The 25,365-nt window shown below is 43.4% G+C and overlaps 2 protein-coding genes across 3 annotated transcripts in view; one reads left to right on the top strand and one right to left on the bottom strand.

Annotated features, from left to right (window-relative positions):
- The window catches only part of MAF (MAF bZIP transcription factor), a 163,071-nt gene extending 154,032 nt beyond the window's left edge, over window positions 1-9,039 (top strand). For both annotated transcript variants that reach the window (XM_088530847.1, XM_088530846.1), the window contains one exon: window positions 8,538-9,039. In XM_088530847.1, coding sequence (XP_088386973.1) covers window positions 8,538-8,568 — 31 coding nt within the window. In that variant the 3' untranslated portion in view covers window positions 8,569-9,039. The remainder of the gene's footprint in view (window positions 1-8,537) is intronic.
- Window positions 9,040-9,323: 284 nt separating this feature from the next.
- The window catches only part of WWOX (WW domain containing oxidoreductase), a 426,479-nt gene continuing 410,437 nt past the window's right edge, over window positions 9,324-25,365 (bottom strand). The window contains exon 9 of the mRNA XM_088530845.1: window positions 9,324-9,521. Coding sequence (XP_088386971.1) covers window positions 9,333-9,521 — 189 coding nt within the window. The 3' untranslated portion in view covers window positions 9,324-9,332. The remainder of the gene's footprint in view (window positions 9,522-25,365) is intronic.

Raw genomic sequence — 25,365 nt, 5'->3', positions numbered from 1 at the left:
ACCCTTTGTCTGAGTTTGAGAATGTCTAGGTATTTAGGTTTATAAATTGATTTTTTTAGACAGATACTATTTCCATTTCATTTCACTTGAGAAGTTATTTGTTCAGTTATGTTGTTGGTTGTGACAAACAACAGTAAAAAAAATCTTGCAAAAAAATTAAAAATAAAGAAAAAGGGGAGCAATGATTTTTTTTTTTTTTGAGTTGGAGAGGCAGACAGACAGACAGATAAGAATAAAGGCAGTCACTTTCTGGGAGGCACAGAATTCCATCTGAGACATCTAAGAGGGCTGCGGGCAGCAGGGTGGAAATGCAGCAAGGCTAAAGCAGCTGCAACGGCGGCACAGTATTAATGGCACATTAGGGTGCCTAGAGCCATGAAGAGGTGTCTTTTTATTTATTATTTAATTCTAAATAAACTAACTAAATCACATCGCTTGTATGCTATTTGAGTAGGTGCAATGGAGAAGGTGAAGATGGATGGATAGCGTCACATTTTAGCCTAATAGCTGTATACTTTCATGTTATATTTACACTGTTTGATGTTTAGGTGCATCAGTATCAGAATATTAAGAGCATTTCTTTGAAATCAATAATTAAACCCATCTTTCATTTTTATTCAGGGCATACAAGCCCACAGACCAGTTGTATTAAACATTTTACAAATGCTGCACCATATGTAATTGCGCTCATACTAATTGCACATTCTGGCACATTACGGGGTAATGATGCTTGAAGTTGCCAAACAGTTCAAAGATCAGAGGCCACACAGTCAAAGATTTTAAAATAAAGCTCCTGATTTGTGAATTTATGGCATTGCTCTAAATTTGACCTCTTATATCAATAAATAACTGTATACAATTATATAATAATTAGCCTGTAATCCCAGAGCAATTACCAGGTTCTTCTATGGGTATCTGAGCTGTGATGAAGACCGCGATACCTGGCATCCCCTGAGTCCATAACTTGCCATTGGTTGCATATGTGGAGATACTTTTTAAGTCTTTTTTGTGCGGATTTTGCCAAGTTCTGAATCTTCCCCCTGGCCGCTGGGTGTGTTGGCCTGACAGGGTGCAGATAACAGGAGTGCAAAGGGATAATATTCCCTGGTCATCACAGATGGAGCAGAAAGTCACCTGGATGGGTAAGAGGGTTTTCCAGAGGAGCCCACGTGGTTCTTCCACCAGACTTGGTCACAGAGCCTGATCCTGCCCTGCAATCGCATTCCCGTCCGGATGGACCAAGTGCCCGGGGTCCCACGCTGCCTTGGCCCAGGCTGCCCAGCCCCTGCAGAAATGTTGTTGTTGGCACAAAAGCAAGTTAGGGACAATGAAGATAGCTGGGAAGGCTGGAACGCCGACCAGCATCCAGGGCTGGCTGGGAAAGTATATCAAGCCTGTTAACAGATACCGGGAGCAAAGAAGGCTTTTTAAGGAGGACTGGGAGATATTCTTAGGAGTCCAGTTTGAAAGCAACTCAAGCGGTTTCCAGCATGATGGTGTTTTTTGTGTTTGTGTTCGTTTCACTTGTGGCATTTTGCAGACACATTCAGACTTCCAAAATTTGAAAAACCAGTGTCACTGTCTCTTAGCTTGTGGCAGTCAACAGACTCTGGAGCATTAATTTGCCTAATGGTTAGTGCTCTATACGAGTTTCTGTCTATATCTGGCGTCTTAATAAGCCGTGACAATATGCAATGATTTAAGAAGTGAAGTACATACTTTAAGGCAGTGGTTTGCAAATAAATTTTGCGGTGGTCACACATATGAGTATAGAAAGTTAACAGTGGTTGTGGATTTAACTATGGGTGGGCTATTTTAGGAGTTATTTAGGATATCCGTTTGCTAGCAAATGCATGCTTTGCATGTTGCTATCAAGTCCACAACTGATGCTTCAAAGCAAAGGGGAACAGATTCAGTGGCACGCACTTGACCTGAGCTATGCTCAGCCTGAATTTGACAAAAAAAATGTCAAAAAAAGCATTTTGAAATAATATATATTGCTCTGTGGGTATGCTTATGAATGTGTGTGGTGTGTGTACACATATATACACACACATATATACATATATGTGTATATAGAAGGAGAGGGTGAGCAAGAGAGAGAAAAATCTTCCAACTATATACTCAAGATGCTTGTGTTCAGGAATTGTGCTATCCATGGGAACAATTGCTCTGCAATTATGAAAGTATTTGAGGGCTCTAAATTGCCAAAGGGTTTGGAAAACCAGGAGCCTAATACAAAACTTAGAAAATTAAGACTAATCAGGCTATTCAGCCAGAACTATTGTATTTCATTCAGATTGCAGGAAAAATATGGATTAATCAGCCAATACAGTCACTGAGGCAAAGACTGGTGCTGGGAAAAATATATTTCTTTTTTTTTTTTTTTTTTATAATTTTTACTTGTTCAAGGGACTAAAACAAATGTATTTGGATGACTAACTGACCAATTTGCCAATAAAAGCTGTGTGAAATGCAGTTCAATTGATCATCATGGGTGGGTTATTCAATCCATTTTATGTATTTTGAACCTGAACCAAGGTGGCTATTTTCTGTATTTGTTAAAGCCTGTCCAATTCGAGTGGGCCATAGGCAATTCACACAGCGAAATACAAAGCTCAGGCAAAGGACTCTAACTTATTTTAAATTTCTTCAATTTGTCTACATTTAGTTCTTTATTTCTGTATAATTTCTGTCACGGGCTCCTTGGGAGAACATGGCAGTGCTTTAGCCTTGTGTAGGTACCTGTGGAATTGCTCCAATGCTCATTAGCAGCCCTGAGCGCGCGTGCTCGTGTCCTCACCGGCTCTAAATGCCGCGGTGCTGCATCGGACCGGCACCGCTGACAGATTCCCTGCTCTGATGCCCCATTAAATGAGGTGTTACAGCATCTGACTCGAGCCGAGGAGGAGCGCAGCCCATTTAGTAAAGAGACCAGCTAGGGCTGACCTAGCTGGGGACAGATTTCCTTTCAAATCTCAAGGAAGTCCTCCCGAATATGAGATGTTAATTGTGGCAGGAATTAAGGATTAAACAGTCACGGCTCCAGGTTACTAGTGGGAACGGAGAGCAGGATTACAGAGGAAACTGGGCCATGCCCTCGCAATGCTATTACCCCACTTCTTGAGTCTGAAAACCTGAGAAACTCATCCTTGGTGACCAATAAAAGCGAGCCTAAATTGTGCTTATTGAGGCCTGAGGAAACGAGTCCTAATCGTGCTGCTGTGGTGCAGCCACCTTTCAAGCTGGGCGGTAGCACTGAGCCCCTTGGAGCAGGAAGGAGCCCGCATTTTTCCCTCTGGGCTCCAGGTCTACCTGGGCTCGGCACCCCAGGCTCTGTATTTATGAGAGTGAGTGGCCCCAGGTCTGACCCCGGAGCACAGAGCCATGGAGATGAACAGGAAGAAGGAAAAAGCAATCCCGGGCCTGAAATTTATGACATGGTAGCACATATTTAATAACCAATTAAACCCAAGATTTATTGGTAGCTAAATTACATTCGTATTATAAATAGAACTAGAATATACTGTTATAGAACAAAAGCAAAACATCTTAGCATTTAATATTGTAAAAGACAAAGTAATCTAATGGACCCTAAATGTTAATGGTTGTAAAGATTTACACTTTAATTGCATTTTAAAGTCATCTTATTTTACACTGCTCTCTCCGACCCCCCCCCCCCGGCTTTTTTTTCCGTGCACATAGAAAATCAACAATATGCTGCAACATTATGCTTAGTACAGGCAAGACGACTGACTTTAGGAAATCTGTTATTATAAGCAAGATCAGTTTAGTACTTAAAATCTTTGCAAACATTTTAATTGAAAAGAGCAGTGGACTTTCACTGACCTTGGGTGTATGTGTGTGAGACCTTCATAGCAAATTAAGCCAGTGAAAAGTGTGCATGTAGGGAGCCAAGGAGGGAGGGAGTGGTAACAAGATGATGTCTCTTTGTAAAGCCAACAAATAAAAACTATATTAGGCTTAGGGATTTGCTTTATGGCAGAAAAATACAGAAAAAAAGAAAAAAAAAACACCCCACAAACTAGCAGTTGGAACATGGAATTATAGCCAATGGAAGTGTCAGATAGAAATATCATATTTACTTAAATATTATCAGCTATAATCCAACTTGAGGCTGATATTGGAAGCTGTTTTTTTTTTTTTTTTTTTTTAGGATGTTATGAGCTTCCCAGAAATGGCTTATTGTACTCAGGAAATTTCTCTTCCACTTTGTGTTACTGCTTCAAGATTCATAAACTGGGTTACAGTTATAGATGAATCTAACTCATATTACATTTGAAAAAATAAATGTGCACTAAAAGTAATTAAAGCATGTTGGTTCATGAATAATACACCATTTTACTACTATTTGCAGAGTATAATGAGACAAGCTACTAAATTGACAATGAATGCTCTATTATGTGATTGCCAACTGTTTTATAAGATATTGAACAGATTCATTTATTCTTTCATCACACGCATTATCAAGCTATTGCTTTTTAATAAATTAATTTCGCCGCTGCCTCCAGTGCCTGTGCTTGGAAACCTGGCTGGCGGCATAAGAGGAATTAATTCTGTGGTCCAGGCTGGAGCCCAGGGAGCTGAACGGCTGGTGTTCAATCCCTGCGATGGGCGCTCGGCAGACGCTGCTCTTGTAAAACCCAGCCCATCGTGTAAAGCAGAGGCTTCGTAGTGAGCAAGGGGCCCAGGAGCCTTTCCTCCCCCTCGAGTTCTTATGGCCACCCAAAACAGTCTCATTGGGTGCTGCACCCCTTCAAAATGGATGATTTTTCTGAGGATCATATATAGTATTAGTTCTTCTTCTTTCATGCCTTCTCTTTCTCTAGTTTTTCTTTTTGTATAAGCAACTGCCCAGCAAATTGATAAAAGCCCTTTTTAATTAGCTAGATAGTGAAGTTGTATGGGTAATGTTCCATATAAAAGGTCTATAAAACACAGCAGAATTAATAAAAACGACTGCTTCTCATTTAATTCCACTCCTCCGAAGAGCTCGGCGTGCCTTGCGTTGGCCTCTGGGCAGCCCTTCCCTGCAGGACCCAGCCACGAGGTGATTCCAACCCCGTTCCTCGCCCGTCGAGGGAGCGGGGCCGGTGGGCGACACGGGGCTGTGAACAAGGGCCGCGCGGACCGTCCCCTGCCGCACGCACCCCATCAACCCCGGTGCTCCCTGCACACACCGCTCATGCTGACAGCTACCTCTGGATGACTCCATCAGCGAGCGCGTTATCTCCAGCTGGCCAAGCCGTTTTCCCAGGATTTTGCCCCTCTTTTTCCCTCCCCTCTGCACAGATGGATGAGAGCAGCCAGCGCTTTACATGCTGCACGTCATTAGCTCTCCTCCCGCGCTGCCCAGCCGATAACAACCGGGCTCTATCACCCGCACATCCATAACACTGTGACACTTTTATAGCTGCGCTGCTCCTTGCTGGAGCAATTGTCGCTTTTAAAGCAAGGGGCTGATTTGAGGAACATTCGTTGGAGAGGGACTGGGGAGAGCCAAAAATGCACCGCTACCAGGAACCCATGGGGTTTGTTTCTTTTTGAGGTTTTTATTTTTGTTTTTTTCCCCCTCTTCCTGACTGAAAGGAAAGGCAAGTAAGTGACGTCCCGGCTCGCTGCCACGCCATCCCTGTCCAGTGTTCAGCAAGCACGTGGAGGGGCTCTAATGCCCTGGCAGCCTTTAGCCCTTGGTGAAATACTGTTGCAATCCACCTGCGGATTCAGAGGGCTGGCTGAGCACATAAACCCAGCTGCTTAGGAAAACAAGACTCAAAAGATCTTGGCGATCCCCTAGGAAGAAACAGCTACAAGATTTTAAGATGCTGTGGTTAGCACTGGCTTTTCCACACATCCTCAGGTGCCCACAGTCTCAGGTGTCTTGACTTTTTTTAAAAAAATAATACTACTATTAAAACGACATACTCCCTGCACAGGTGAGGATCATGACATAGGGAACCATATATCCCAAGTTAGGCAGGATCTTGCCTTTGGGTAAAATGCAAACATACATCGGCCACTGCAAATGGAAAGAAATGAGTCAAAATTTAGCATAATTTCCCAAGATGCTCTGCCTGTTCCCTTCCCCCGCCCCGACTCCTACCCATACATTTCTACATATAGTACATGCTTGTTTAAAAAGGATCCATAAGGAGAAGGGTAATTACTGTAGCTTAAATTTAGCCTGATAAGACGGGCTTGTGGAGCTTGAACAGCTGTTCCACTGCCATTCAGATTATGAAAATATAATCCTAGAGAACCCTGTCAAGATAAATACAGAACATGAACTGTATGGGCAATTTTTTCCCCAGCCACATATAATGATCAATTCCAAAGCCACAAGTGATACCGAAGGACAAAATAAGATCTGTCTAGACTTTCTCACTTACAAGATATTGATCATTCCAATAGTAAACTGGTTAGTGTAAGTGTGTTTGGCTTGAAAGGTCATGAGCTTAACACCTGACAAGCAGTTATTCAACCTTGATATAAGTCAAATTATTGCAGTGTTGCTGGAAAGACTTTCTCGAATAAAAATACTTACCAGGCATGAGACTAGCTGCGGTTTGTCTTCCGGATGTTGGAAGATTTTTTTTTTTTTTAAATAAAATAATAATAAAAAAAAAAGGTAGCAATTGGCCTAGTTTTGGTATCTTTTGTGGATGTTGGCATGGATTGAACTGGCCCCTGCATTCCCCTGAGAGCATTGCCAGGACCAGCAACTGCACCATTTTTCTCGGAAATGTTGACTTACTTTGGGACACGCAGGGAGCAAATGTCCTGTGCATTATCCTCGGATCCCAAAGCTCTGGATGTTCTTGCAAGATCTCAGACACCTCCTCTTTCTGTTCACTCCTTATGGGGTGAACAGCAAGGGCTTATTAGGTCTATTAGGAGCTTGATGCAAGTTGGCTGGATCTTTTCCAAGAACTATAAATACATGATCTATTTTGCTTTATTCAGTTCTTCTTTTTGTTTTGATGATATTAACTTTTGATAGTTAAGGTTAATGGGGGTTTGCTTTAATATTAGACACAGCCTCGCTTAATGAACTATCCTTAATGAACCCTGGCGTGAGTGCATTGTGGGTAATACACAGGTACATTGCGGCAGGTAAGGCAACTTACCTGCATATATACATATATATATATATATATATACATATATATATATATATATATATATATATATATATATATATAAAATATAAATCTGGCTGACTGTAAATGTGCCACATTTTACACCAAAATATATTCAAAAGCCAGTGATTTGAGCACATCCAGGATATTAACATGGAAGGTTTGAAGTCTGTTTCTTTTCAATTGGCTTCTCTTTTACTGTTCCTGGTACCTCCCCCCCTGTGATGCAACCAAGCTGAGAGTGTATGGGAAATTATATTTGCAGAAGTGTTTTCAATAGAAGCAAATGCTCTGCAGCTCTGTGCTGGGTTTTATGGTGAAAGAAAATGATGAGGGGAAAAAAAAAAACAACAACAACAACAACAAAAAACGCTTTTTTTTATGCTGGATAGCTAGGCAGAGAAGAGGCAGAGAGAAGGAGAAAAAAGAGGAGATAGATGATGGAGAGAAACAGAAAGGGGAAAGAGAGACGACAGGAGAAAGAAAAATCACTTCATTTGGGGGGGGGTGGAGAAAATGGTGACAATAAAAATCTAGATAGAGGAATACGCTAGAGCCAATAAACATTTATTAACCAGGAAGAGGAACCTGATCAACTCCATAAAGACCCAGGGCTGCTAATGCAGAGCTGTGCTAACCTTAAAAATGCGCTCGGAAAGAACGAATCGCTGCAGCTCCCGTTGCAGCAAGGTTGGCAAGCTCCTCCAGTCCTGAGGACTCATAAAAGCGGACCATGTGCCCGCCATAAGGAGGGACAGGGTGCTCCTTAGTGCTACGAACGTGTGCCTAAATGGACCCCAAGGCCTGTCCCAAGCCCTGGGATTCACGTGTCCTCCGCACTGGGGTTCCCGGCCCAGCGCTCCCCAGGATAGAGTCCCGGTGCTGCGGGCTCCTTGGGTCTTCAGAGGGTTTATGGCTCCAAAAAGGCTGAAAGGATGTGCTTTCCTCAAAAAGTGCCTATTCGAGAAAGCAGAAACAAGTTCATCCTCTATCATCTTCCCTGAAGATCTCATTCACTAAACTAGAACCAGCCATAAACTCAAAAAAAAAAAAAAAAAACCTAAAAAAAAAAATATATATAACTGTGAGACAGAGCTGTTACACTGTGACGTTATCATTCTTTACATAGATTTAGGGTGTTTTTTTTTTTTTTTTTTTTTTTCCATAGGAGGACTCTTCAGCTACTTCTTCCTGCTAAATACATGCCTGGATTTTAACACCTATTCAGGAACTAATCAAATACATTACGCATTGTAAAATGGAAATGGAACTATTATAGCAGACAGTCTGTTAACAATAAATCCTAAGGGGGGGGGCTCAAATAATGCTACATTAACAATGTATCCTTCTATTTATTTGCTTATGTTTTATCTACAGAAAATGCGATGCTGGACTGGTGATGGCTTAGGACAACGTTCTGGCATGAAGACAGCTACAAAGCACAAAACACACAAAAAATGAACTCAGAACGAAACAAGAAAAAAGAACAGCGTTTTCTTGGCATCAACAAGAAGCTCTTTATTTTTCCTCAAGTTTTCTTTTCTAAAAAAAAAAAAATGGAACTAAGACATTTGCAGAAATGAGACAAACTTACTCTTCAGGTGACTATATACAAGCATGTTGTTTTATTAAATTTAAATTTAAAGAAAAGAACTGAGTGATTTCGAATGAGATACAGTATCAGGGCAACTGAGAAACTGTGAACTTTACAAAAAAAAAAGAACTCCTTAAAACTGTGAATTGAGAAATGGATGGAAACATCACTTAACCCCCGATTACACCCTGTGTGTTCTTAAGGAGACATCATCAGCATCTTGCCTAACCCTGCAGTATTGAGGGAACAGTTTACAACATATCTTTTATTATAATCTTTTAAGGGAAAGAAGCAGAAATATTTAATTAGCTGTGAATTTACTGTTTCTGTTCAGGCGTCGTCTTTTTCTCAACAGCGCAGCTGTATTTGCAGCCAGCAGCCAAGGGCAGGACCGATTTCTTGGCTTAATCACCCTTTTCTTTGCCGCACCCCATAAAACCCGCACAGGATGGATGCTCCCCATGGATGCCCAGAGCCGCGGGTGCAGGAACTGCAATAAAGAGGAAATCTGGCACTGGGTGACATGCCCTCCCGCCGGGCGCCGCTGGCCGGGGGCAGCACAAGGCTGCCCAGCGGGACTAGGGGCCCCGGCGTCCGGGGCGCTGCTGGAGCAGCCCCTGGCTCAGCTCCCAGAGCGCGGCGGCCGTCTCGGCGCTCTGCGCCTGCGACGACGGCGGGCAGCGGCAGCAGTTGTTGAAGTACATCCCGCCCAGGCCCTCCAGCTCCGGCGCCGTGGCGCAGTACACGGTGGTGGCAGCTCCTTGTTGCTGAAATGAAAAAAAAAAAAAAAAAAAGTAAATATATATACTTATATATTTTTTCTCATTGTACTTCTGACTGAGAAGCCATGTGTCTTCTAAGAGTAGCAGGAATAGCACTGGAGCTGCCAAGCGATGCTGAAACATGGGGGATGCTGCTAAAGATGCTGCCTTCCTGTCCAGCAGCCGCTGATTTGCCGTTTTGCAAACTGCAGTCACAATCTTGAGCATTTTTTTTTTAAACATTTCTTTTTAATACCTCTTAAAACAAAAGGAAAGAAAAAAGAAAACTCTCAACCAAGCCCTGGTCTCTGTTCTACTCCATCTTTACAGCAAAAAGCTTGGCTGGGATTCAAGGAGGACCCAACTCCCTCTGAGTCCCTCTAGCTCTATTACAAACAGGAAGGCTGAGCAAGATTTAAAAGCAGCACCCAAAACTTGCCTGGTTTTACTTTATGACACTGCAAATACTTAGCACCACCACTTCCTAATCTTGATAAGGATATTGCAGACTGACATATACATATATACATATATATATATAGATATGCACAGAATGTTTGTTTGCCTTCTTAAACCTCTTGTACAAAATTAACCTGAGCACTCCAATTAAGACCTATCACACAAAGTGCAATTGGGATTTGTGCCAAAACTGCCCATATATCCCCGACCAACAATTTTAATGTGGCGGTTGCCACCAGCACCTTGCAAGAAAGCTTATCTGCTGCTGGACCTGGGCGTTGCTCCTATTTTGCAGAGACACAAGGCTTTCCTGAGGCTTTTTTTTCTTTCTTTCTTTCTTTCTTTTTTATTTTTTTGTTCTGTAACAACCACTCCTCGTGTCTTATAGTGCTTTAAGAAATGGATCGGGTAGACAGACTTCTGTGGAGCAAGAATTTTGTTTCTTTTTGGTTTTCTGGTATTTTTTTTTGGGGGGGGGGGTGGTTCTTTTTTTGTGTGTTTTAATACCTAGTGAACCTATTGAAATGGGAGGAAGGGATTTCTCTGACTTTCTGCAGCCAGAATGGGGAGAGCGAGGCCGGGGTCCTGGCACTTCAGGACACAGCACGTCACGGCCGGACTCAGGAGCACGATGCCGGGAGAGCTGCAGAAAGGGCAAGGAGCTCGTTTGCTTTGTAAACTGTAATTAAAAATAATAGGTTAGAGCGCCTAGCAAGACACTGCGCACAACACTAATTTGAAACCGATACAGTTTATCTGGCATCTTATGATTATTTATGTACATCGCAGTCCTTTCTATGGCAACTAATTATGAGCTGATAGGAATCAGAATAAAGAGGCTGCCAAGTATGATAGAAAAAGTAAACGAAGAGAAATTAGATGTTGCCACATTAGGATAATTTAATGGGGGAAAGAGAATAGGCTTCAGTCTCTGGTGATTTTTCCCCCGGTTCATTTTCTCTGACCTTTCCCGGTCATAACGAAGGAAACTCAGGGTGCTGTGAGAAGGGCTCCCTGCAACGGCACAGCCACCCCAAGACCTCTGCGTTGCTGCCTTCTCTTTCGAGGACAGCAACCACTCTAAAAAGGCAGAATTCTCCCTAATTGAGACTTCTCAATTTTGCAATCGCTAAGAACGGCATATCTGTTCGCAAGATATGCATTTGTTTTTCAGAAGATGGGATTAAACTGATAATGATGACACCACAGCTTAGAAATGATCTCCCATAACAAGGTAAAACCTTGGATAAAACCCAAACTGTGCTAAGTGTTTTGAAAGGCATATATTTATCACCAGACCAAAATATTTTTGAAGTTAGTGTAGTACATATTATTAAACCAGTATCTTTTTTTTTTTTTTTAAAAAGAGAAAGTATCTTAAAGGCAATAGGGAAAAATGCAAGAGAGTTCTACTAAAAATAATATTAATAGAGAACAATAAAGTTGCTATACTCATTTGAACTGTCCTATAAAGCTGCACAGCATAGGTATGATCACTGTATTCAGCTGTTTAGAATGATTCAAAGCCCCTGAAGAGTATTATTAGGTTTAGCAAGCAATTCAAGTGGACTTTTATTAGAATGGTAAAATTAAACTGAAGTGCCCAATGCAGAGTGAGAGCCCTTAAGCTATTGCTGAAAAGCATCACTCCAGCCAAGCTAAACTCAGGCTAGCTGTAATAGAATTTGACTAATTCAGAAAATGGAAGTTATCAGAGAGGATTAAAATCCAAACCAAACAACAGTTCATCTTTTCAAGTAAGCCAAACCTGATGAATTTTAAAAAAAATTTTCAGTCCCCTGTTACAACAGCAGTGGTTTATACCTTGAACATTGACGGGCCGCAATTCCAAACGGAGAGACCAGCCTTCCCTCTGTGAGTGTAGGATATTTCCTTTGAGTGATAAAAGATTACGTGGCTGGAAGCCCAAAGCACTTTACCCTGCGATGCCTCCAGCGCTTCCCTGAGGGCTGGACGCAAGCAACGTGCCATTCACTTTCCAATGGTCCTTTACCTCTCCCCAAACGTCTCAGTCACCTTGGCTGGGTTGGAAGACGTTGCTCAATGGCTCTACCATTGATGGAGAAGTTCCTTTTTTATTACTTCAGAGAAATGCAGCCATATTTGTCCTGTTGCTGAGGAAGGGCAAAGCTTTAGTACCTCAGAGCACTGGGCAGGAACTAATGACGCCAAGGAACTTCTCGCCAAGGGCAAATCCCAAAGCAGAGGGTAAACGCCAGAGTCTCAGGGCTTCCCCAGCACTGGATTTTCCCGCCGAGCGCAAGGCAGTTGACTCGGGCACTGGATACTCTGCGTACATGTGTGCCAAGGACAGCATGGGCACCACTACCGTGGCCCCTGCGAGTCCAGCAATAATTTTGGCAGGGAGGGCTGTGCTGCACAGGATGGGTCAGAGAGGACAAATCACCACTCTGCACCCACAACTCATAGAGCAGCCCTGGAGAACAGCCAGGGCGGCAGATAACCCTGCACTGACGGGCAGAGAGCTGCCCCAAATACCTCTTATCCCTTATCAGCACAGCCCTTCCAACGACATCATTATAAGTTCGGCCCTGTGACAGTTTAATAACGAGGGTTAATTTTTTTGCTCATTGGCTTCCCCGCTCACATGCCCTCTGTGTGGGACACAACAGGATGCGAGGGAGTCTAATTAGCAAATGATTCCACGAGATGAAACATCCTTAAACTGATAAAAAGAGCACTTTAATCACTGTTGAATGACTTTCAATGCCAAGCGGTTTGTGCCATGTCGGAACATAATTTGAAAAAGATTAGAGTACTATATAGAAGAATTAATGTTAACAACTTTGTTAAAACAACGTCTTAAACAATGAGCCTGTCAGTTGTCACAAGCCCTCCCAGATCTATTGTGATTACCCCCTTCCCCCAAACAATTTAAACTGATAAACACTGATAGAAGCTCTGGGCAAGCTAAACTTTCCCCCTCCCCGTTTGCCTGTGGGTATCTGGTGCTAATCACCACGCCGGGGTCAGCCTGCCTTAACCCACAGCACAGGCAGCGAGCGGGGCCAGGAATGCCGGGGATGGAGAGTTTGGGAAGCATCTTTAAGCACGCCTCGATGCCATTCCCAACCGGGAGCACATCTGAGAGCTGCTAGGCGAGCGCCGCAACATCAATCTTGCCCGCGTGTGTAAAATTACCCGGGAATCTTGTTTTGGATTAAGTGGAAGAGTGTCTTGGTAATAAGGGTTCATCATTCTCGTTTGAAAATCATTTGTCAGTTTTGTAATACAATCTTAAACTGCAGCAGCGGGGATTTGTAAAGCAGTTGCTGTTTATTTATAGTTGAGGCTCGAAGAGCTACATGACCCATCATCTAAAATCTTTTGTTGAGATAAAAATACTAAGTAGCTACTAGTTCATAGGCATATATTTCATAACTGCTACCTATCAATTTGTTGGCACTGAATACAAATGAATATTAAATAACTTCTTAATGGTAAAACAAAAGGCATTCCTGGTATATAGTATGTGGTAAAACCCTCATTAATATATGTAGTGCATCCTTACTATTCTAAGATACCACTTATGTTGCTGATAAGGAAACATATTACACGGTTAATGTTTAGTTTTCAGATTTGTCCAGTTTCAAATGCATGTTTATTTTCTAAAATTAGATTCCTGTTCTCAAGCAGGTGTGCGTATGAAGCATATAAATAATAGAAACAAAGCCATAACTTATGTGTATGCTTATCAACTACAAATGAATAAGATCTGTTCTAAACTATGTTAAGGGCATATAAATAACATTAAACATTGCCCAGCAGCGAGATGGAATCAGTTTCTTTGAAAAGGAGTTTTTATTTTATTATTAAAAATTAAGAAGAGAGGCTAGTTACATTGGTCGCCCGTGTTCAAGTTTGGCAGAGCGCATTTTAAAAGGTGGCCAGTGGAAAGAGCTGAATTCAAAATAACAAGAGAGGCGAATATCTGACAAGATCCAGCTCAAGTCACATTAAAAGGCAGGTGCTTCCTTAAAGCTCTTCAGGCTCTTCTTGTCACTCATCTCAGGTCTATGAGACAACGCAAACACATTCCTAACACAAAAATACCAGGTCAACACAACAGCACTGTGAGCGTAGCATTCCTCGGGGAATAACTTCTAATATAGCAGGGTGGAGATGAGGTAACACGAGCAAACTCCAGAGCATGAAGTAAAAGAAGTCTCCTACACTTTCTTTGTGTATACCTACCTTTTTCTGACTTGGCCATCGCAGCACTGAGCGGGATAGTGATCTTTGGGGCAAGGCAGTGAGCAAGGGTTAGTCTCACGCGTGCCATGCTATGAGGCCTGCCCAGGTCCCTCTTACCTTAGGCGCAACACTCAGAATATGTATGGATGAGTTCGCTGCAAGAAAACAGGATCCCCTGATTGCTTTCTCAGCAGGGAAATCTGAAATCGAGACCTGCCTTTGCAAGTTTGGGTGAGCATGATAAACTGAAATCATATCTGCAACTAAAAAAATAAAACTTCAGAGCTGCCAAATATGATCTAATAAACAAGCCAGGCTCAGTTAACTTCAGGTCCCATCTCCACCCAAGTGCCAGCAAGATAACATGACCTGGGCTGACTTTGTAATTGCAATCTTTTCAAAGGTCTCACTGAACCACATCTAAACCAGAGATTCACAACCACCTCCCCCTCTGCCATCACCACAGTTAAACCAGCAAAGCGTCTCTTAGAAGATAGTACAACACATAAACCAAAATCTATAAGGTCTGTTTTTTTGCTCTGATGTAGTCCTTTTTCAATTAATTCCCGACTACAAAGACTCAAAACTCTAGAAGCTTCTCTACTTGCAAAGCATTAACTAGTTGGTTTCAAGCTGTAACTTTTCTTAGATTTATTAAGACCCTTACACACTTATAGTGTTCTTTACATACATTATAGAAGATAAATGTGCTATATTCTTTGAGTAAGGAAACTGTAGTAGTTCACGAAAGAGGATTTGTTTTCAACTGCTGAGGCATTAAGACCTAGTGATTATTTCAACTATTCAGCATATGCAGCTATATTTAACCTACATTCTGGGTTTTAACTTTGCAAAAGAAAATGTGTCCATTGGAATAAATGTATTTTGATAATGCACCATGTCGTTTGTGTTATGCAACGCCCCATATGGTCTCAATTACGGCAATGACAGTGCTTGGAACTTCCAACATCCAACATCCAGTGTCAAACAGATCGTCTGCAGCCATTCACAGGAAAAATAATGCAACTTGGGACATTAAGTCAGGAGAACTAGGTTGGTTTTCTCATTTTGACTTCAGCTTACTGAGCGAACTCGGACAGGTCAGTTAATGCCACATGTCTCACCTTTCCCATCTGTACATCGGGGAGAGTGCTGTTATTTACCCACCTCACAGGGGTGTTGTGAGGACTAGCTCACGTTTATAGAGTGCTTTCAGATCTACTGTTGAAAAGCACTGTGTAAGTATAAAGTGTTATATTGACAGCTATTGTAAAAATGCTTAGAAGATGTAGAACCAGGCTGGAAAAATAGCTGATAAAAATGTAATTACCTTTTAAAATCATGCATATTTTTCTCTATTGTATAAACTTCATTCTTCGACTTGTGAAACTGCCTGCAACGCTGGGCCCTATTCCAATATCTTCCCTATCATCTCACCCATATCCTACTTGTTTTTGCCCAGCTCACAGGAAAAAGGAGCTTAGAAATATTCCCGTGAGCCAAAATACCAGTGGATTTTTTTTTTCCAAAATAGACACTTTAGAGGGAACCGGTCCCTGAAAGGCAGCTCCTTGGGTTCATCTCTCCTCCACATTGCATATGTGAGAAAGAGCCATAGATGGCATACCAGGGGTGGGATTCAGTTGCCGAACATAGGGGTCTCATGACACTTGAGATGCCTTAGGATATCCAACATGCTCTCCAGCTGTCCTCCAGAAGGGCACAGATTTCCCATAGGTCCTGTACTGGATCTGCCAGCCCTCGCAGATGTCCCCACCACCCCAGGACGTTTAAGACAGCACCAGACACTCATGTCTATGCAACCCGCTTGCTCTTAAGGAAGCACCTGGGAAGGGAGCCGGTTCCTGCAGGCAGCACTGTGTTCCTCTCTTTTTCTAGTGTCTTATTAAAGGCTGCCATCAGTTTCTGAAAATTGTTTTAAAAGTGACATGGAGCCATGTTAAGCTTAAAAGCTTTAGCAGAACAACTGGCTTTACCTTGCACGAGCAGCACTTGAGCGGAGGTGGCAGTGCACTCGCCGTGCTGCGCACCCTGGACTTTCTACCCACACCAGACTCCCACCCTGGTCCCTCCTACCTGCCTTCTCCTGCTGCTGAGTTCCCCTTTGCTCCTCATTTACACGTTTAGGAAATTAGGACTCCACTGAAGTGGCAGCTATGAACATTGCATGCAAACTGCTCCGGTTTAGCCTTGCTTCGCTTTCCTGCTCTTGCTATGTTGTGACACTCATGATAATGCGGAGCAGAGGGGCGATACTGCACCTTTCTGCTCATTTCTGGATTTGGGAAAAACCACTGGATAAAACTCCCGGTGGTCATTTCAGGGGGTAGTGGGGTAAGGGTGTGATCAAGTTGCCTGTATTGCGTTGCTGTCCATGCTTGCCCTCTACCCTATGTGCCCACACGGGCCAGTGCAGCGGGAAGCAGAGAGCACCTCAGCACACGGGCACGACGACAGCATCACCAGGAGCTGATGGTACCAGCAAGTCTGAGGTTCTGCAGTGTGCATTTATACAGACATGAGTCATAGAACAACTTCCCATCGTCAAAAATGGAAAGCCTTGGGTGGATATTGGAAATCATCCTGAGACACATATCCAGCCAGCCGAGCCCGGATTCTTATGGGCAGGGGTAATTTGATGAGTTGGGCAAGCAGATTGTTGACAATAAACATAGCCTGCCAAAATGACAGATTAGATATGCTGCTGCAACTAAACCATCAGAACAGGAGCTGCTGGTGTTTAGACGTAGAGAGACGAGAATTTGTTGAAATCGTTTCTGTTATTAGTTTACGCTGACTTGAAATGTTTATGTTTTATCTATACCTAAGTTTAATTATATATATACTTTATATAAATGTACGTATACACACAGTACTGTATATGTTGTATATATTTATATAACTTTTTAATGCTATTACTAGTCAAAATTAAGACTTTTTTTCTTATGCAGTATTGCAAAGAATGTCACCACAATTCTGACAATTGGCTTCCTCCTTAGTTGTACAGATAATGTTTTAGGCTGACTTTGATTTTAGATAGGAGTGAAAGAAACCCCACTCAACACGATGCTTTTCAAGCAAGTGACCTTTTGTGACAAATATTTAACAAGCTCCTTTGTTTCGGCTGTAAATATAAAGACTGTTTTTCATCTGTTGATACACAAATTTCAGTAATATAACACATTGAAAAACCACAGGGTGTTTTGATGGGGACATATCATGATAAGAAATTAACTGCTAACTCTGTCTTCCAGAAACTAATTAAGGGAATGTATTTTGCAATAATACGGATCTAGCGAACAGGCCTCTAATGTCTTGGCTTCGAGCTGTAAGCCAGGCACTCCTGTATTATGTATGTGTGATTTTCATAGATAGCCCGCTGTAAAGTGTGCCCTGTTAGTGCATCTTTCAGGCTCAAAGACACTGGCCTTGTTAATATTTCATTTAGTACATACTGTAGAGTCTCATTTATATTACTTCTATAATTAATGGTGATAGCTTAGGCACTGCCTTTACATGGAGAGATCCCTGTATGTTGGTCGATGGATAATGAGAAACAATAGATATTTCATTCACCAGCAGCTTGTTGCTAGTTAGTAGGAAATTATCGTGTGTACTGTTGCTTTAATTGCCAGGGTAAATAATGCTGCCGCTGTGTTAGTGAACGTTTTAAAGCACTTGATGCAAATAGACTAGAAACAAAACAAAAAAGAATTACCTTTATGATGCTATACCTTAGCATAGGGAGTTAAAAAGGTACGTCTTAAAACATTTGCGTTCTATCATGCAAATATATCTTAATATGCATGTGCTGACTATTCAACTACTGTATTTAGGAAATACAATTATGCTGCCTTTCTCTTCTCCTATGTAGACTGTAAATAACTGTAGATCTTTCTCTTGTTTTCCTATGTAAATATATGTAAATAATAATGAGCTATGCATGCTGATATTCTAGGCAATTTCAGGTACTTTTATAATCTGAAGGCATGTACTTGAACTGGTTTGTTAAAAAAAAACAAAAACAAAAACCTCTCTCAAACCCTTTAAAGCTCATTAGCAATTAAAGATTTCTTACTAGACTGGTTCCTTCAATCTCCATTGCTTTTTTGCTTTTTTCCTTTCCTCTTCCTTGTCAATACTGTCTCGGGAGACGCGCTCCTGAGGATGCTCCAAAGCAGCTCAGTCTGCAGCAGAGATCGGGCACCGCTTAGACTCAACGCAGTCCCCGGCAGGCGAGCCCAGACGGGACTCTGCTCTGTCCTGCAGCTTACTCACATTTTCTATTTCATTTCCACAGTCCGAGACGGCAGGAGCTCACGTCCTGCATGCGGGAGCATCCCGGGCAGCCGAGCGCAGGCCAAGGCTTTGCCACGGCGCTCCGGCCGTGCCGGAGCCGGGCTGCTCCCTCCCGGGTGCTTTTCGGTTTGAACAGACTCTTTACATTTCCCCTCTAGCCTGCTTATGACTTTGACAGACTGTGAAAATAATTCGATAAATAGCTTGATAAATTCCCCCATCTCCTTCCTTCACTGCTGCCACACTGTTTGTGGGAGCTTTTCAATTGAAGGAGTGTGAACAAAAATGAAATTACCTAAGCTTACAAATCAAGTCACTGCCTGCATACAGATTTGGCAGCAAGGTTTAAATTTCGCTCTCTTTTTCCTTTTTTTTTTTTTTTTCTTCTTCTGGCAATAAATGAAGATTCCAATGGGAAACCAGTAAGGAGAAAAAAAGAAAAAGGAGATGCATTTATGCCTCAATATCACAAAGGGGGGGAAACAATCCCTTCTGCATTATCTACGGAAACTAAATGCAGCGACAACTTTTTAATCGGAAGAAAACAGCTTTCATGTTTCCCAGACTAGATATATAAGGATAAACACATTAATTGACAGGATCCTCATGACTCTCTAAGTTCCTCAAACTTAACTTGGTGTCTCAGGAAGATCTCTTTCCAGTCCTTGAAGACTCTTTTAAGATGAATGTTTAAAAAGCTGAGCTGACATGGGCATTATGTTCAAGTGCAAGCCGTACTGTTCTTTAATAGAGGGCGTAGAAATGGTTCATAGAATTATTATCTTTCTACAGACAAAACCCATTACCTTCACACTAGGAGGGAAAAGCTAGTTTTTAACTTATATAAAATGGAATCAATTATCAATATCTTTGCATGGTTAGGTGGCTCTGCTGGTAATAGCAGAGGAGCGTCTCGGTTACACCCTCAGCAGATCTCGACCCCAGAGAGCCTGGGCTGAGGAGCTGCTTCCTGCGCGGGGCTCTTGTTACTCCTTGCATTTAATAAAATCACAGCTGCAGAAGGAAAAATAAGTGCAAGGATTTGGAAGCAGCACTTTCACCCTGAATGTCACACGAGGAATTGCATTTTCAGACTGACCTTAGGGCTACTTTAAAATTTTCGCCAGGAAAAAGCAAACAAGTGAATAAAAAGCAGTCATTGATGCAAAGATTTGGTGTCAAACAGTAGTACAGGTGAGAGCATCCACAGAGCATGCTGTCTTTGGGGTGGAAGAAAACACACTTTCAGCAACCGCTGCCATATAATCTTTCCACTCTGGCCACCGAATAATCCTTTTGTTTGCTTTGCCATTGGCTTCCCACCCATGATTGCATCTCCAGCGAGAGAAGGAAAACTAGAAGGCTGCTGGTGGGTTTTCCTGGTAAAGCCGCCCCCATATGCCCATCGCTTCTTAACTACTAAAAATAAAAGTCTTGCTTATCTCACTAGACAACTTCTCATTTACTCCCAACTCTGTGTGGCCCACAGCAGAGATCAACAATTGCACTAGCTACCCTTAAAAACCTCTGTCTCCAACCATTTTACAAGCACACACACACATCCAGACAGACGCAGCTAGGTGCAGCATCAATAATACATAAAAAACATAATACTCTGGAAGGTGAAAATGGTGCTTGAGAAGGAAATGTTCATTATTAGACTCTTATCTGTTTATCCCATTTGTGAGATCTGCTTCTACAAAGCACATAATGATAAATGGCACATTTGCAAATTATCTTCTGAGCGCTGATGAGAAATCAGCACCCTGCAAGTTACCGTGACTTTGAGCGAGTGCGCGCCGCGGCAAGGCTGCTCCGCTGAAACGCCTGCCAAACGAGTGCATTAGGATATTAGGAATCTAATAAATTGACTAACAAGCATTTGATGAAAAATAGCTGTAACATCCGTTACAGTTATCATCACAACCAACAAGGCTACCGGGCTGGGGATTTTGAAGGCACGGCGGCTGCTAAAAGAGATGTTGCCGCCCTGTGTCACGCTCTCTCAGTGGCATCTCCCTGGCAAGCTGTGCGCTGTGCACAAATCCCCAGCAGGACACAGGCCCTCGTTTACCTAAGCTCCCCTCCGCTCCTTTGCAAGACGTATGAGGACCGATACCCTTGCAGCCTTGCTTGTCTTGGCCTTGCCGTGCAGAAACTAGGCTGCTTCAATGGGGGCAACTTTGGCAATCCCGACCCAAATGCTTGTGCCTGCCCAGGGACGGGGTGGGGACACCTCCTATGGCACCGCTCATCATTGCTCAGACATGCGATACTGCTTCCATGTGCACCATCCTAGCCTGGTGTCCTGGAAAGCTTGTTAATTATCATCACAAATAGGACATTAGAAGGATTGCAGAGGCTTTGGTTGTATTCCCATGCAGCAGATAGGCCCTGTGTTACTGAACATCCTGCAATCAAGTTAGTTTCAGGAGTGGTTCGAAGTCCTGTTTCTAACGCAAGGGTCTTGGTAGAAAAATAAAACCCTAGAAATAAATCCTTATACGACACTTAACCTGTGTCATCCGCCGCTTCCCAGGGACAGCAGTGGGATATTTAGAGAGCCTGCTTGCTTGGGCGCCGAGCAGCAGCGATGCTCCCTTGGCACACACGCTCCCTGCCTGGGAAGGAGCCAGCACCCAGCTTGCTGGGAGCCCCTGGTCCTGCAAAGCTGGAGTTAATGAAAGGCTCACGCTCAATGGTGTGCACTGCTTGGGGCACGGGCTTGGCTGTTCCCGGTTCAGCACCGGGTACCGCTACCCCTCCGGAGCATCGGGCAGGAGATGCTCGGTGGCAGAGCACAGCTCCAACCCAGCCTGGCAAAGCCAGCAGGCAAAAAGGATGTATATTTTAGGCAAATCAATTCTAGTAAGTGCAACATACCCTTTCCAGCATTCTTCTGCGTGCCGTTTAATTTGTTTTAAGTAGAGAGGAACCTAATTCATTACAAATGCTCATTTGTTGTCCACCGACGGATCCCAGCGGGTGCTTTAAAAAGATGCACGTTTCATAAAAGCTGCCACTGCGGTACCTTTCAGAAATGTATTTCTGCTTGTACCTGAGACATTTGCAAGATCCCCCAACTCTGTCAACAGCCGCTCTCCAGTTTTGTTTAGCTTATCATCAACAGCCCCTGCTTTTGTGAGTGGACAAGCCATTTGAGTGTGCACCGCGGTTATAATGGCCTGAGTGACAGCTCAGCCAGATAAACACAAGAGAATAACAGGCGCAGGAACAATCTGGGTATTCATTTTGTCCGTTCAACCGGGTTGAAAGGATTTGCCAGCCAAGGGCACAACACTTCAGGCTAATTTGCTCAGCCAAAGCGCTGCCGGAGTGTAAGGCTCCAAGCGGGTGGCTGATGCCGGGGACATCGGCGTCCCCACATGCGGGTACTTGTTATTCACCTCTTCCACACGGGAAATGAAAGCGCTATTTATTCAAAGCATTCATTTGAAAGAGGAAAATATATAGAAGTGAACTTTGTTGCAGAACTCGAACCCTCCTCATTGTTCCCCTGCTTGCGCATTAATTCCAGCCGCTCGTCCCGGCGCGCTGCGGCGCTTCCCTGCCCGCTCGCGCTTTCCTGTGGCACGTTTGCACCTCCCTTAATCCTCGCGTACTTTTCTGCAGCTGGTCTCCCCCTTTGCCTCCTGCTTCACTCCATTTTGATCTGACATTGAGACAAGAAAAGGTAGAGGGTTCCTTTCCATTAGTGCACCCATCCCACTCCAATGCTGTGCTCATTAACTTTTGCAGAGCCGAAGGAAGCTCTGCTATATTCCCACAGCACTTTGTGTCCGGAGTGGGATCCCGTATATCATGCCTGTGCTCAAGGCACAAGAGCTGCCTCTTTTGGGTGCTATTTTAGCCATACTCTGATGGGAGCCCTGTGCTCGCAATGTCCTCACAGCAGTGTCCAGCATCCAGGACAGCGGGATGCTGTGCGCACTCGGAAAGCTGCCTCCCTGCACGTCACGAGCAACCTGTGGTCGGGGTGACAGAGCCACAAGGCCCTTGGTCCATCACATTAAAATAAAGGATTGGCAAACAGGCAGCCTTGTCCCGAGAAGAGGTGAGCCCCATCCCAACATATTCCCTCAAGCAAACAAGCCAAGCTCACGGTGGAGGTTTGCTAAGTTTGCTTCCACAGATTAAAACCAAACCCCCATTTTCTAGCACATCTCGCTTTTAAGCCCTTCTTTGCATCTCAGATTTTGTGCAGGGCTGATTAAACAACTCTACAGAGCCAAGGGCAGACCCGCTCTCAGCCAGTGGCTTCAGGAAGCGGCGGTGGTGCCAGCGGCGGCGGCTCGGCCGGGAACACCGTCCCGCTCCGGGTCCCGGCGCGGAGCAGCGGGCACACAAAAAGCTGCCGCGGGGCAGGCCGGGAACGCTGGCCCTGGCAGAGGTGAAGGACTAACGGCTTCAGACACATCACGGGAGGAATTTAAAGTGCACCTGACATCTCTTTTGATCTACTCCTAAGAAGCATTAAAAGGCACACTAATGTGCTGCTTTAGTGCATGTTCAGTGTGATAGTTGGAGACATAACCGAGCCTTTCACAGAAGTCTAATTGGGGAGAAGAATAAACTTTTTGTTTCCTCTTCTGGACATGCCATCCCAGGAGCCCAGGCGGAGGTGACATTTGCATGCAGTCTGCTGCTGCTTTGCATTTTAAATCCAGTCATGCTAAATGGAAATTTAATGATCCTTTTGACTATTATTGGTAAATCAGAACATGTCCAGTAGTAATTCTGCAAATGCAGTAATTGATATTGTCCAGTGGTAAGTTACTCTTTCTGAAATGCTACCGAACACTGAATTTCCCATAAACAAATGAAATGCATGCAATTCACATACACAAGTATGCATGTGTACACACCCATGCTATATAAGTATAAATATAGATAGAAATATTATAACTATATATATAAAATGCTCTTAAAAGTCAAGCGAACGCTAATGTGCCATCTAAGCCACACTGCCTACAGCTGCCTTTCACTCAGTTGTTGTTTGGGCTCATAGAGCTCCTCATCATACTCCTGTTCAGTACCCAACATTTTGTGCACCAGACTAATGATTCTTGTTGACCTCATCTGCCTATGCAGCCCTTTGCATCTTTATGCTTGCAGTTGCCATGTCAGTTTATCTTTGCTAGTGAAGATAGTCACTCTCCAGAAGACAATGAGCAAGCTACAACAAGTGAAAAAGGCAAAGAAAAAGACAACATTCCTCCTGCCATGAACCAATAGCAGCGTAAGGAAAGGGAGCACACGGAACACAGGAGTGAATTTAGTAACAGATGAGGTAAGGAAGGACATCTCTGGGGCATACTAAATTTTGCCTGTGCCCGCTTGGTCATTGCTGCCGTCTGCATCAGCTTGGGTGTACACACCTGAACAGACCTGTGTTCACTCAAACTCTAGTTTCTTCTCTTTCCAATGCTCTTGCCAGCATCTGCTGCGATGATGATTTACACATCCCTACTAGCTCTGTGTAAAGCCCTAAACGCGTTATTTCTGAGAGCAGCACAGTGTTGCTTCTGTCTTTTTCATTTGCCTGCAGCACCTCAGGGCCTTGGGAGAGCGCTCTGCACTGCAGGACTAACCTCGCCAAAGGTATGACACTAAGATAGGCACCTCTTGCGCTGCTTTGGCAAAAGACAGTCTAATCTGTGAGAACCATTAACCAATGAGAGATGGAGCTCCCATGCAACCCAGCCAAAAAACTCTAACGCAATGGAAGAGGAGGCTAAGAAATGGGCTGCTACCTCCACAGAGACTCCTACGACTGGCCCTGCTGGTCTGACACTAATCAAAACTGAACTGCTGATAGACACCACATCTAAAATCAGGAGATTATGTTTCCTATTAAATGAGGCAGCTAGAAAGGAAGTGATTGGACAGGGCAGGGTATATAACAAACAGGTACAGATTGTGCAGGTGGAAACACTTTCAATCCTATTCTTTTTACACAACACTGATAAAACACCAGCAGTTCGTTCTAGCTGGTACCAACTCAGCTTGAAAGGAAGCTCCCCTCAAAGCAGACGTGCTGCTCAATGCTAGAAATCCATTTGGTGACTCCTCCTGTTCCAGCTTTTGGAGAACCATTTTTTTTCTTAACATCAGCATAACTTTCTTTTGATAAACAATTAGCTTCATTGCCACAGAGGAAACAAAGAGGAAACATTCCCAAAGAGGAAACACAGTTTTCCCTGGGCTACTCCTCTAGTTGGTGTTCAAGAAGAGGGCATCCTAAAATTGGTAAAATGAAGAAATCACCCTAAAATTCCAATATATTCTTTGTCCTACATCAAAAATTTTAAGTACAGAAATATACAAAAGACTCCAAGGTTTCCCACACAAAGACTTGATGGGTCTTCTTTTTGAGTCATCTCTTTAAACAGTGCTTTGAGAAAGAGCCAAGGCTGGAAATCCAGCTTTTGCAATATTTGGTACCTGGACACATATCCAAAAATGCAGCCAAGGCTGTCCTGAGGTAATGCCTAAGATGCTGAGCACAGCATCTCCTGCATTGCCCTACCGTGGATGGAGGGAGGGAAGGAGGACAGGGACATGCTGAGGCTACAGCGTCTCTGGGCTGGAGAGTGGGAGTTGCCTGCACCACCACAGTGTGAACATGCACATGTGCTGTCACTCAAAGGGAGAAACATGTTATTTCAACAGGATACACAGCTCTCGTGCACTCTCCGGTAGGAGGAATGGAAATGTGTCTGGCTCCCCAGCAAATGCACATAAGATTCTTTCCGCTAGATACCAGCCAGTTGACTCTATCTCAGTATTTTTCCATTTGCTTCACACAAGTAAA

Source organism: Tinamus guttatus, unplaced genomic scaffold (assembly GCF_059628265.1).
Source record: "Tinamus guttatus ecotype Peru unplaced genomic scaffold, ASM5962826v1 Tinamus_guttatus_pri_ptg000389l, whole genome shotgun sequence".
NCBI lineage: Eukaryota > Metazoa > Chordata > Aves > Tinamiformes > Tinamidae > Tinamus > Tinamus guttatus.
This window is presented reverse-complemented; position numbering and strand designations above follow the sequence as displayed.